This window comes from Oryctolagus cuniculus, chromosome 1 (genome assembly GCF_051225735.1).
Source record: "Oryctolagus cuniculus isolate XC-2025 breed Fujian yellow rabbit chromosome 1, ASM5122573v1, whole genome shotgun sequence".
Lineage (NCBI taxonomy): Eukaryota > Metazoa > Chordata > Mammalia > Lagomorpha > Leporidae > Oryctolagus > Oryctolagus cuniculus.
This window is the reverse complement of record NC_142867.1, coordinates 225,983,613-225,996,859: the sequence shown is the minus strand read 5'-3', so window position 1 is coordinate 225,996,859 and position 13,247 is coordinate 225,983,613. Positions and strand designations below refer to the sequence as shown.

Here is a 13,247-nt window from a genome sequence, read left to right as displayed (position 1 = left end):
CTCCGGGGGACTCCTCAGCACCTGGCAGCCTGGGGGATGGGCAGTGGAGTCAGGCAGCCAGGAGGTGCAATCCCAGCGAGGCACTCGCCCCTCCCTGGTGGGTTCCTGGATTCCGCAGTGGGAAGTGCAGCCACCCCACCTGGCCTGGCCTCTCCACACACGGCCACTCTCCTCCCTGAGCAGGACCCCTCCAGGCTGTGGGGGCACCAGGTCCAGCCCTGAAATGCCAGCTGGTCCTGTTCCGTGGCTCTGACCTGGCAGATGTGTGCTGGAATCACACGGCTGCCACTGGCCTGACCTTAGGTAAGTGACCGCAGAGCTGGCTAGGGGAGGGGGCCCTGGGGGCACAGGGGAGCTGAGCACTGAGTTCCAGCGCCAGCTCCGCCCCTTCGCCCCTGGGAGCCTCACCCACCTCACCTGTGAGATCTACACGATCTGCCTGCTCTGAGCACCCTGGGGAGATCGGCACTGGTGCAGAGGTGCTCTCCACGCAGCAGCCCGTGCACGTACAGGAAAGGGCCCCGACTCTCCTCTGCGGGGGGCAGTCCCCAGAGCTACCACAACTTAGACAGGGCCGCGCTGCCCGGCTCAGGCTTTCCCCAGAGCGTGACTCAGGGCCACTGGCTTCCTGTTCCTCCCTCCAGCTGTGGAATGGGAAGCTCCAAACCTTCCTGCTGTGAGGAATCAGGCGGCGTGGGAAGTGCCAGGCAGGTCACGGGCATGCAGCCGGGACGCAAATCCTGCCCTCGGGGCAACAGGTTTGCCAACTTGTGGCAACACGAGAGTCAGAGTGGAAGGCCTGGGTGGGGCCCGAGAGCCACTTTCTATCACCGGGTGACGCCGTCCAGGCCGGGAGCGGGAGTTTCGCCACAGCCAATTGCAGGCCTGAGTCTCCGGGGGAAATCTGGGAAGGGCGGGTGGGGGGGGGCGGGAGCAGGGCTGGCGGGGCTGGGAACAATCTATTCATCTGTCTCCCCACCTCCCCCAGCCAGAAACAGTCATTGTTGAAGCTCACACGTCCTTTGCGTGCTAACAACCGCAGCTGCACTACAACACTTTGATTACGGATGTCAAAAAGACAGAGCATGAAATTAACTTCCCCTTAGTCGGTGGGCACAGGGAGACGCTGCGCTAATTCACTGCCCTCCGTAGGAAAACTCCCCATGATGACGCCACATCAGACTAGGGCCCCTGCCACCCCAGCGTCATCCCTATCTCTGCCCAATGCACTCCCTTACCATCAGGCTGGGCCTGCCAACAAGGGCCCCGCCTGTCCCCAGAAGGGTCAAAGTGACAAGCAGGTGACAGTGCTAGGGCTGACAGGGGTTGTCAGTGCCAGCAGGGAAAGCGACTGGAGAAAACCCTCTCAGCTCCCCCACGAGAGGGCGTCCTGGTGAGGAGGAGGAACGCGGCACCCAAGGTTCAGGGAAAGGCCTCTTCCTGCAGCACTACCCCCAGCTGACAGGCGGGGCTTTTCTAAGAGCCGGCAACAGGGGCAGGCCCAGGAGCCACCCCAGGAACCCCGCGCTCTCCACCCAGCCTGGTGCTCCAGCCTGGCCTGAGGCAGTCAGGGTAATGGGGGCAGCAGGAGGGGCAGCAGACGGGGAGGAGGTGACAAAGACCTCTGGCCCACTCCTCCCGGAAACCCACACACACTCCGTTATGCACTGGCAAACCCCAAACACCTCCCTCCCTGTGCCTCCAACCAGCCCACTGCCAAGGAACTGGCATCAGCAGAGGGCCCTGGGGAACACCCCCAGGAGTCAGGAGCAGGCAGGGGCAGGAGCGGAGGCCCCATTCTTGACACGTCACCAGGAGAAGGCTTGAGGTATGGCAGTAGGGTCACTTCCACCCTCCCCCAGGAATGTCCAGGCACAGAGCCAGGGATCCTTGCAAGTGAGGCTGGATCCTGTCTTTCCCTCCCTTGCCACGTCCCCACCCCACCACCCACCTGGCACAGAGGGGACATCTGGTGCACAAGTGGTGGCTGCCACAAGGGTCCACTTTCTTGTGTGTGCATGCGCAGGTGGTGTGTGGTGTAGCCCATGCGCATGAGAGAGGATGGCCACAGTGCCCCAGAGGACAGAGGGGATGGCGCAGCACAGGCACACTCTGGCCGCAGGCGGGGGCGGGGCGGGGGGATAGGCAGGCATAGCCACGCTCTCTCTCAGTGAGCAGAAGGAGGACAGAGAAGAACCGTGCTAGTTCACGGTCACACAGAGAACAGACGGCAGGGCCTGACCAGGAGTCCATGGAAGGGGCCTGCAGCAAGGTCTCACTCTACATGTGGACCACAGGTGGCTCCACGCTGAGCCCTGAGGGGAGCAGAGGGCCGGGGTTGAGCCCCTGGTAGAGACTGGTCATGGGGAAATGCCTCAGATCCCAAGCTCTGGCTGGGGGGAGGCAGTAGGCTGAAGGCCCCTGGAGAGGTAGTAACAGAGTCAGTTTCAAGGTCCAGGCCTACTGTGCACACCCACCAGGTTGGGGTGCCACTCTCCTCAGACTAAGGGACGGATGGCCGGAAGACTGGAGCCACCAGAGCTGTGTGGGCCGTTTCACTGGCCCACAGTGAGCTGCACAGGGGTGTGGGCCGGGCAGAGCTGAGCACGCCCTGCAGCCTGCCAGGAGACGCCACACCGGCCAGGGCGGCTGATGTCTTTCCTTCATGCTCTCGGTCTCCCTATGATCTCCTCCGCTTTTCTTCTGTGGCCTTCTGAAATAGCCATTAATTAGAGGCTTGTAATTAACTTTCTGGTTCAAGTAATATTTGGCAAAGGAATTCCATTAGGAGTGGATGTGCATGTCCTGAGACACGGGGCCTGGGACCGGGCAGGGCTACTCGGGGAGGATGGAAGAGATCCCGTGGCACCTGGGGGCCGCCTCTGGCACCTGCAGGGGAGGGGAGAAAGACGGCTGCTCTCCAAAAAGCTCTCCCAAGGCAGGCAGGTTGTTCACGAAACCAGCCAGCTCGGCGTCCAGGTGCCCAGACAGAAACTCTGCACGCTTGCACACAAGTGCTCAAATCATAGAACACGCGACACACAAGGGCACAGCACGGTCCGTGGAAACACACACACACAGACGCTGGCAGACACACCCGTGAGAAAAAAATCTCAGAATGGTAATAATGGTCATCAACACTGGGCACTTGGTACACTGAGCTCCAAGCCACTGCCTATATTCGACCCACAAAAATAGCTACTTTGGTCCAATCATGACGTCGCGTTGGTCTGTTGCAAATGCTTTACGTATATTAACTCCTTTAAGATGCACGGACACGCACAAGGGCGTTTACGCATAATGTGCACACACCTTCGTGAGGACGGGGCGTCCCTACAGACACACTAAACCGTGTTCGCAGACACACACATGTGCTACAGACAGAAGGGCCTCCCAGCCTCTGAAACCCCAGCCTGGGGCTGATCCCATTCTCACTAGCTCATTTCCACTGTTCCAAAAAACACTGCCCGGCTCGGGTCTTCGGAGGGTACACCAGGGAGCTGCAGATCTAAGAGGAGGGCAATAAAAACGAGAAAGCAAAAAACAAATCGGCTCCTCTCTCCGTCCAGGTCATGTCCTGCGGCCCTCCCCTCCGTCTCTGGAGTCCAGGCTCAGAATCCCGAGCTCACGTGCGCAGCTCGGGTCAGCCCCGCCCCCGAGGTGCCCAGGAGGCTCCAAGTGCACTGCTGTGATCCAGGAGATGCGGCAACAAGGCCTGGCTTCCATGGGTCCCACGCACTTGACCGAGAGCCTCAGCCCCTGGATCTCAGGGCCCCTTCACTGTGGACCCACTGCAGGCGAAGACCTCTCAGAGTACTGTGTAAACAGAAGGTCTCCTTCTGGTAATTATGGGATTAAGGATTAAATCTGATTCCCTCACGGGGGAGGGGCCGAGGGGACAGCCGGGTGGGCCCTTCCTTACAGGTGATGAATTCGGGGCTGTGCCTCTGACAGGTAGGACTGAATAGATAGGACCCAATTCTGTGGCCCTCCCCAGAGCCACGGAGGGTGTGTAAGGACAACCAGGAGTGGCCCCAGGGCCCTCTCAGGCCCCTCCCCAAGGCTCAGGAGGCAAAGGACAGGGAGCACCACTCGCCAGTCACATCCCCACAACAGCACGCGATCCTGAGCAAGCAAATAAATGCAAATACCAAAGAAATGCCACTTGGCAGCTCATCCATATGTCATGGTGCTGACACCCAGTGCTTTGAAGGGTGTGAGGAAACAGGTGAGCACTCGCAACCCCCAGCGGCAGAGCGTAAATTAGTGCAGGCTTTCACGGACAGGCATTTTTATCCAAAACCTAGCGACTCCATTGCTAAGACTGTATCCTACGGGGGGTGGGGATCAGAGCTATGGAGGAAGATGATTTAAATCCCAGCATCATTTTTAATCGAGACAAACCAGCCATAACCTAAATGCCTCACTGATTAAAAACAAGGATGATAAAACAAGAGCTGCACACCAAGGAACTTTTAAAACAGATTTGTAAAACAGGGGAGATTTGCTTTCCCAGGTCCAGGCAGGAGCAAGGGTCAGTCTGCCCGGCTACTTCTCGTGCTCAAGCTAGAAACGATGGTCCACCAGGCGCAGCAACCTCGGTGAGGTCTCCTGAACCCCAGCTGCTTGCTAGGACTCCCACATTGTAGATGAGAAAACGGACGCTCACCAAGACGAAGCGACTTAGCCGCCCAGCACTGCCGAAGACTTACTAAAAACCTACATGTTAGTCTAGCTTCTCTCACACGTCATGATTTAATGCTGTTTTAGAAACTGTAAAACCCAGTGTCAAATGCTAAGACTTTGTTAAACACCTGCTGAACGTATTTGTGTCTCCCACGACATTATCATCGTGCCCATTCTGCAGATGTGCAAACTGAGGCTCAGAAGTGCCTTGCTCCAGGGTCGCTTGGCTTCCAATGCAAAGGTCACATATTTACTATTACTCCTGGTGATTGTCTCATCCACACAAGGCTGACAAACCAGCCCCAGGGGATGGCAGAGAAAGACCAGGCCTTCCCTATCCGTAGTAGGGAAAGGAATGAGTGCAAAGCATGCCAGGTGGGGGTGCCCAGCTCCTCCTGTGCCTACTGTCAGCAACCTAGGGAGAAACACAAGCCCCGCCTCCTAGTTCCCTGTTCTTCATCAAGCTCCCGCTGTCTCCCTGCTCCAGGGACAGCCTCATCCCAACGGACAGAGCTGACTCCCGCCCACTCAGGGCCAGCAGAGGGGCCCGGGAAGCCCCCGCCTCCGGTCCCGAGTATCTCCCACCATTGGAAGCCCACCATTGGTACCATTCGGGTATAGAACTCCAGATACACGGTCCCTGGAAAAATCTCTTAACTCCACACATCATCAGCCTTGCCTACCTGCACTGGGCCGGCCGCCTGTGTTCTGGAGCCTGGCTCAGTACCAGGCCACCTGGGAAGGGGCGGAGACAGGTTGAGGGCCAGTGAGGGCACTGCCCCAGCACGCGTGCAGGGCCAGACACAGCATCAGGAGAGGAAAGGGACAAGGAAAGTGTCACATCGCCGGCCGACCCTCCCAGCTCCCCACGGACACTGACGAATAAGCCACCAACTTGACATCAGCTTCCGGGAAGGCAGACCCACAATGTCCTGGATCGCTTTTCCAGAACTGCCCTGCCCAGTAAGCGGAACGGCGGCATCTCCAGCCTGCAGAAGGAAAATGCTCTCGCCGGCACACCCCTCGCCTGGGAAGCACCGGAGCGGCCTTCCTCTCGCCGTGAGCAGGCCTGATTACCTGTCCTCGGTCTTACCACCCCAGCCTTGGAGAAAGGCGTGTCTCAGGGGCCCAGGGAGCTGGGACCCTCCTGCCCCCAGGCAAGGCCCGTAAAAGGCTCCAACCGTCCTGCAGCCCGGCTGTGTCCACCAGACCCTGGCCAGCCTGCCCGCAGCCTCAGCGCCCCCACACCTGAGGCAGACTCCTCCCCCAGGGAGAAGATCCCAGCACAGAACCCCCAGGCTTCCAACCTCCGGATGAGAGAATTCCAGCGCAAAAAATAACCTTCCCCCACGCAGCCGTGTGGGGAGCACGAGACAGCACGCAACAAAGCCTCCCCAGCAGCCAGGCAAACCAGACAGATGCGTCCCAAGCCGGGCCGCCAGGGGCCGGCCCTGGGTGCCCTGGGCCTCCACGAGAGGGCCACGGGGACCAGGACGCCCACTCGCCACCAGAGAAGTCCCCACCCCTATGCCCAGCCACTCACCGGCACGGGAGTCTCTGCACTTAAACTCGCTCCAGCAAGAGGCATGGCAGCCAGTCGGGGGGAGGAGGGGTCCCTCCTGCCAAGGGCAGCCCGGCCCAACCACCCACATCAGAGGAGGGGGAGATACCGCTCCACTCGGCTGGGTTCGACCATGAGCTCTGGGGGAGGGGACAGCCCCCACAGTGGATTTTACTCATCAACTCCAAACAGGATGACTCCGGGGGCTGCCCCGGAGAAACACCTGCCCACTCATCCCGACAGCAGCGGTGTGTATCTATTCCTAAGCAAAGCAGCGGATCAGAAGACCCCAGCCCTGGCGGAGCCTATTTCGGCACCACGGCTGGATACAGGCATTTCAAACCCAGCCTCCCTGCCTGTCCGTGGGAAATCTGGGCTCCCTTCCTGTGCCAGAGAACCCACCAAGCCAGATTTTGTTTACAGAAAATTAATAAGATAATTCCACACCGCTGCCAGTGACATTCTGCTCCAGCCGCCACCATTCAGCACCGTTTCCAGAAACGGGCTTGTAGTTTCACTCCCCACCCCCACTCTGCACCCCCCCACACCCGCCGCGCCTGCCCGCCACCGCCCGCCCCCGCCGGGCACACAGCAAGGCTGACCTGAGGCCAAGCTGGACAGGACCCGCACGAGGTCATCCGAGCCATGCCCCGGCCTCCGGCCAGAGCTGCCAGCCCAGCACTCGCCGGCTCCCCGCTGGAGAGAGGTAAACATGACATGCATGCCGCCTGCTCCGGGGAGGGCAGACACACTCCCTGGCTGGACCGCCTGTGCCTCTCTCTCCTGCTCCCCGGACAACCACCACATGCACACGAGACGGGGTACGTACACAAGCCCCCGCATGCGGGTGCAGAGGGTCCTGACCCCCGCCAAGGAAAGCGCAGAGAAAGGCATGTTCCTGGGGGAGACAGCCGGAGGTGGGGGCCGGGCAGAGGGAGGAAGGCAGCAAACCAGGTGGCCTGCCGCCCAGACAATAACAAAGATGGGAAGCGAGATTTTTCAAAGACGCAGTGGCTGCACCCAGCGCGGAGCTCTGGCCTGGCTGCATCTTCCTGCCAGGGCACGCCTGGTCCCCTGGGGCACCACGGCCATCAGAGAAAGGCTGAGGGTCCTGCCTCGGGCTGGGCTTGGCACAGGGGCAGGAAGTCAGCTGCAGGCAGCGGACGGATGCGCCGGAGAGATCGGCTCTGGGCTGATGGCAATTAAAGGTCTGGCAATTCTGCTGGGATGCAGGAGCCGTACTCTCCCGGGAGATGCTACTGGTCAGTTGACCAGTCAGTCCCTCGGCCCTCGGGAAGGAGTTGGGCTATAACTTGTGCTCCTCCGCCGGCTGGAACCATGGGGGAGGGGAGCGCTGCTTTCCTTCTACCTACGCCTCCCTGACAAGGAGTGCCAACTGGCCAACTGTACCCCCGGACACAGCCCTCCCAAGGCGGATCCCAGTGACCTCACAGGCTGGGGCTGAATGTTGATTAGGCTCTCTGGAGCCTGCCCGTTCTTTCACCTCCGCGGGCTGGGCAGGGACACGTTCTGACTGGCACGGGAATCCATCACAGCGCCTGTGCCCAAGTGCAAAGGTGCCTGTGGCTGGCACCACTCAGGGAGACAGGACCTGGGCCCCCAGAGGCTGTGCCCGCCCAGTGCCCCCGCACGGAAAGGATGGCTTGCCCTTGCGAGCTGAAGCCTGCTCGGCTGCCGGAGTCACTGGCTGAACCACCTCCCTCCCTTCTGCCTCGGCCACACCAGCCACCTCCCCCTGGAATTTCCACACCTGCTCCAGGCTAGCCCAGGAGAGGGGAAAGAGGGAGCAGGAGACACCCCTGGGAGTGGCGAGAGGAGGGAGAGAAGCAGCTGCCCAGGCTGGAGAGGAGGACCGAGCCCCGCTTCCCCGGCCTCGGGTTATGCCCCTGAACTCAGGGCCTGGCCACTGCCCGCTCACTCGCCCCAGCCCCCAGCAGAGCACGCCCTACTTAAGAGCAGCTGTGCCCCCTAAGCGGCCCTGCCCCCTGCTCCTCCCCTCCAGATGTTCACCCTTTCCCTCGCCCGAGGAACCCAGCCGAGAAAACGCCTATTGTATCGGGATATTCAGGGGCTCCCGAGGCAGGGGGATGCGTCCTGGGAGGGGGTGGGGGGAGGCGCCACTTCCGTCCCCCACCAGCCCTGGGCACCGCACGGCCCAGGGAACAATGCCCACCTCGGCCGGGCGAGGCAGGACTTCTTGGAGAGGACACTTCCCGCCCGGCCTCGCCCCGGGCCGCGGGCGCCCTCCCTCGCCTCACCCCAGGGGCGAGAGGAAGGGTCCTCCCCTCGCGTTCCCCAGTCCAAGGTGGCCCCACAAGTTCGCGGAGGGTGGGCGGCGTGGGGTCCCCTCCCCCCTGTCGCACGCCCCGGCCCCGGCTCTCGCTTTGTCCCCGCACCCTCGGGGGCGCATCCCGGCGCGGCGCGGCGCGGCGCGGGGAGGCCGGGCCGGGCGGCGGCGGGCTCACCTCTCATTGTCCGCGGCGGAGGCGGCGGCGGCGCTCCGGAACCCCGGCAGGATGTGGCGGAAGCTGTGGTTGCGGTCCAGCTTGGGCTGGCTCTTGGTGCGCTTGATGGAGCCCTTGAGGCGGCGGCTGAGGAAGCCCTGCGCGCGGGGCGACAAGAAGGGGAAGGGGAGGCGGGGTTAGCGCGCCGGCGGCGGCGGCGGCGGCGGCGGCGGCGGCGGCGGGCCGGGACCCGCGCGGGACCCGCACCCTCGCTGGGCGGCCGCGCGGCCGACGGCGGGCCGGGCTCGGGCTCGGCCCCAGCAGCTCGCGGCCCGCGCCGACGGCCCGGCCCGCGCAGCGCCGCCCAGCCCACCCCGCGCTGCCCGCCCAGCCCGCCCAGCCCGCCACGTCGCCCCCGCCCCCTAAGCCGCTGTTGCCGTGGCGACGCCGAGCCGAGCCGCGCCGACTGCGGCCGAGGCTGCCCGAACCCCCCGGGCGCCGGGGCGGTGGGCTGAGGGGCGAAGGGGCGGGGGCGGGGCCGATGAGGGGCGGGGACCCCCGGAGGCCTCGACCCGCAGGCCGCCCCGCCCTCACCACCACCCCCTCTCTCTCCCTTGCGGCCTCGGCAGCCGGACCCTACCGGAGCAAGGTCACGCCCCCCCACCCACCTGGAGGAATCCACGCCCCCCACCCCGCCCGGGACTGGGCGCCAGGCCTGAGCGTGCAGCCCAGCGACTACAGCTGCGGGGAACTAAGGCTCGGCGAGCGGGCGCGCGCGTAATCCTCTGAGAGTCTCGCCGGCAGTCGTTTGTAATAGTCCCCCGGCCACCTGGCCCCCGCGCCCGGGTGCTTTCCCTCCTACAGTCGCTGGCTGGCAGGGTGGAGCCCGAACCGCTGTGCCCCTCAGGGACAACCACCTTGATGCTAGGATCCCTAGAGCCCAGTTCAGGGAGACGCCCGGGGCTGAAGGAGTTGCAGAGAATCCCCACTGGCGGGTTTCAAGATCTGGGGCTCCCCACCCCCGTTCAGGCCATTCATCCATCTGCCAGATGCACCAGACTGAGCAGAGCCCGGTGCCCCAGCCCAAGAGCCCCAGGCATTCCATAGACACACAGCCCGGGTCCTGATGGGTGAGGAAAACAGGGGCAGGTGTCTGGGAGGAGTTCAGGGGTCTCACCCACACCAGCCTCAACTCCAGAAGTGGATAGGATATCCACTTATTCTGAGGTTAATGTGGCTCATAACCTGAATGTGCTGGGGGAGGGGCGGACATCCATCCCTCCCTAGGGGTGATGAGGTCAATCGCTGACTTTACAAGTGTCACCCACGCACACAGAAGAGGGCAGGAAAGCATTCTCTGTAAGTGGAGAATCCTGCCCGGAGACGTGCAGTGACTTGTCCAAGGACACCCTGCTTCCATGTCCGCCCGACGCCACCACGGCTGCCCAACCTCTCCACCATTTCCCAGCCCCTGTCTTTGCTCAGGTGGCCCAGGGGCCACCTGTCAGCACTGCACACATCCTCCAAGCCCCACTGAAAGGAACCTCAGCCCGAAGGCTCACTGCCTCCTACCTCCGCAGCCCAGCAAACGCCTCTGGGTGTTAGGAGCCCAGGAGGCACAGGGTCGCTTCGGCAGCGAGATGACCCACAGACAGGGGAGCGCTCGGCTTTCTGGGAGACAGCATGTAGGCAGGGCCCTCCCAGACCTGCCCCACGCCACGACCGGGAGAAGGGGATGCACCTGGCTCCCTTGCAGGCGTCTTCTCCCACAGGTGGCATTGGCAGGCGAGTTCTCCCAATGGGCTCGTACTTTGCTTCGCTTGTTTATTTCCTACACTGATGGAAATTTTGCATTTTTACACCCCTGTGGTACAAAGAGCCAGGAAGTCTGTTTCACCATTTAGAAAGCACATGGCAATACCCACAGCTTTAACCTATTGCTGAGTTAAACAAAGGAGAGGTCTCTCCTCTCTAGGGGGCTGAGTTGGGCACACCTGCCACTTCCCCTCCCCCACGCCTCCTCCTTGAAGCCTTCTCTGAATGGGACCTCCCCCAAGGCAAGCTGACAATGACCTTGGGGACTCAACACTCTGCGTGACATTCACTTGTTCACCACTTACTGAGAACCATTAAGTGCTGGAGGCAGCTGTGAACACGGTAGGGGGAGCAGCCTATAGATTTTGCAGCAGTTGGGGCATTCAGATCATGGGGAGGGCTCCTGTTGACCCCCAGCATTCCACACCTCCATTCCCCGCCTCCCCAAGGGACCCAGCTCAGGGCCCGGCAGATGACAGGCTTAGCAACATGTCACCATCGCAGAAAGCCACAGCCGGAAGGGGATGCAGACCCAAAAGGCAGCATTTCAGAGCGGAGGGAGGCCCAGAGGGCAGAAAGGGCTTCCCAAAGCTCCGGGCGGCCCCTGGGGCTTGATCTCCAGAGGCGGTTGCAGCCCCGAACTCAGGAAGTGGGACAGACTGGGCTCAGGTCAGAAGTCTCCTTCTAGACCCAAATCCACTTAACCAAGGGCCAGTCAGATGCCTTCTCCAGTAAAATAGAGCCCTTGGTGGCTCATTCCTGGGGCTGTGGTGGAGTGCGCTGAGGACGGAGAACTAGCAGCAGGCATGCAGCGTGCACCGGGCACACGGGACTCAACACCGGCTGCAGGGACCCCTTGCTGCACGATGACAGGTGAGGGCCATCCCCTGTCTGTGAAATGGGCCTGCGGTGAGAGTCAGCTGGGCAGATAGGGCTCTAGGCTAAGGGCACAGCATACAGTAAGTGCTCAATAAAAACCAAACAGTCTCACATCAAATTCCCGCACACGTACTAGATCGTTAAAAACACTGTTTCCAGTAACATGTTGGGCCCAGCTCATCAGTGAAGGTCACACTTGATGTCTTCAACCACTCCCTCGTCCTCCACCTGCTCCGACTCCCCAAACCACACACCCGCCCCCCACCCCGGGCCTTCCTTTATCCCGCCTTTTCCAGGAGGCCACCCCAGACTGTAGGAGCCCACCTCACTGACCAGTCTTCGGGCTGCTAAGCTCTCTGGCCTCATTTTGGTTCCGATCTTAACCGAGACAATGGCTGGGCAAATTACTAGATCTTTTAGGGCCTCAGTGTCCTCAGCTGGAAAATGGGCTAATGAAGATACCTACTTTAGGAGCCTGTGGGAGGGAAGGGCCAAATGAGATATGGCCAGTAAGGCAGTAACCAGGAGGCAGCTCTGCCCCGTAGCTGCTGGCTTCATCATCAACACCTGCTGATGCAGTGTGGCCACCTCTTTCCACCCGTGGGCAGGAGTCTGGCCTCTCCCAGGAGCCCGAGGGCCGCCTGGCAGTGAGGACATAGGCCATGAATGAACATGCTCCCAAAATGATCGTGCAGCCACAGAATGACATCCAGCTTGAGAGTTTTGAAGTCTTTGAAGCCAGCGCTTTTTCTAAGGCAACCTCACAGAGATTCCCCAAGTACAAAGTGCGCGGGGCCGCCAGGGCTGCTCAGTTGCAGGTGGGGCGGGGCCCTCAGCTTCCATTCACCAAGAAGGGACTGATGTGTGAGGCTCAGCGAGTGGCCTACACTGTCCACGGGGACCTGTGTTCCTAAGTGCTAGTCAGGCAGCCAGGCCATGGTGCTGAGGTCACCTGAGGCCCCAGGGCTCTTGCACGAGGCTGCTGCCTGGGTGTGGAGCTGTGTGGCACCCTGCCTCTCTCTGGATGGCCCACGACCCATCTGGCCACCCTACCAGGTGCTCTGCAAGTACCCTGGGCTTCCCCCCAAAGCACAGAGCAGTCCCACAGGACGACAGCAGCCTGTGGGGGTCTCTGGCTCAAAGGCCCCCAGTCCCAGCCACCCCACCGGCACCCTCGCATCTGGCCCACACCCGGCTCCATCTCCAGGAGGCTCTGAGCGATGTCATGGAAGGCCGTTCAGAATTCCAGACACGAGATTTCTGCAGTCACCCATTTCAATCAACTCCACAAGATGATGATGATGATAAATGACCAGTTATCGAGCGCCTGTTCTGCCGAGTCGCGGGTGCTTGGGAACTCACTGAGCCCTCCCGCCCCAGGAGGGGAGGCCTAGCCCCACCCCCACCCCCAGGGCCTCTTATCAGTAGTCCTTGGGAGGACGCGGGCTTCAGAATTCACAACCGTTTGGGTTTTCCGGTAGGGAAATGGAGAGTCAGAGAAGAGAAGTCACTTGCTGAGAAGGGCAAGGTTATTTCACGGTACAGCTGGGGCTGCACACACGCCCCAGGCACCATGTCGGGTCCAGAACTGGAGGCCAGAGAGGAGGGCAGACGGGGAGGCACAATCTCTCCCTTTGAACAGGGCTGACCCACAGCGGCTCACAGGCAAGGCCCCAAGGCTCAGGGAGGGAAACCTTGCCCAGCCTCCTCTTCACCCAGGCCCAAGAGGCAGCACTTAGGGTGCCACCTAGGGCATGCCAGCACTTCCGCCCAACATCCAGGAGCCCTGTGGCCAGCACACAGTAGGTGCTCAATCGAGGGTGAGTTCCTGCCCCCAGCCC

The 13,247-nt window shown here is 61.6% G+C and overlaps 1 protein-coding gene across 16 annotated transcripts in view; it reads right to left on the bottom strand.

Moving 5' to 3' along the window:
- DAB2IP (DAB2 interacting protein) overlaps positions 1-13,247 on the bottom strand; it is a 170,538-nt gene that overhangs the window by 65,764 nt on the left and 91,527 nt on the right. For 12 of the 16 annotated variants that reach the window (XM_089301863.1, XM_089301870.1, XM_089301874.1 and 9 more), the window contains one exon: positions 8,734-8,870. The exons of 2 other annotated variants lie outside the window; for them this stretch is intronic. In XM_089301863.1, coding sequence (XP_089157989.1) covers positions 8,734-8,870 — 137 coding nt within the window. 2 more of the 16 variants (XM_070056330.2, XM_089301940.1) reach the window with 2 other exon arrangements.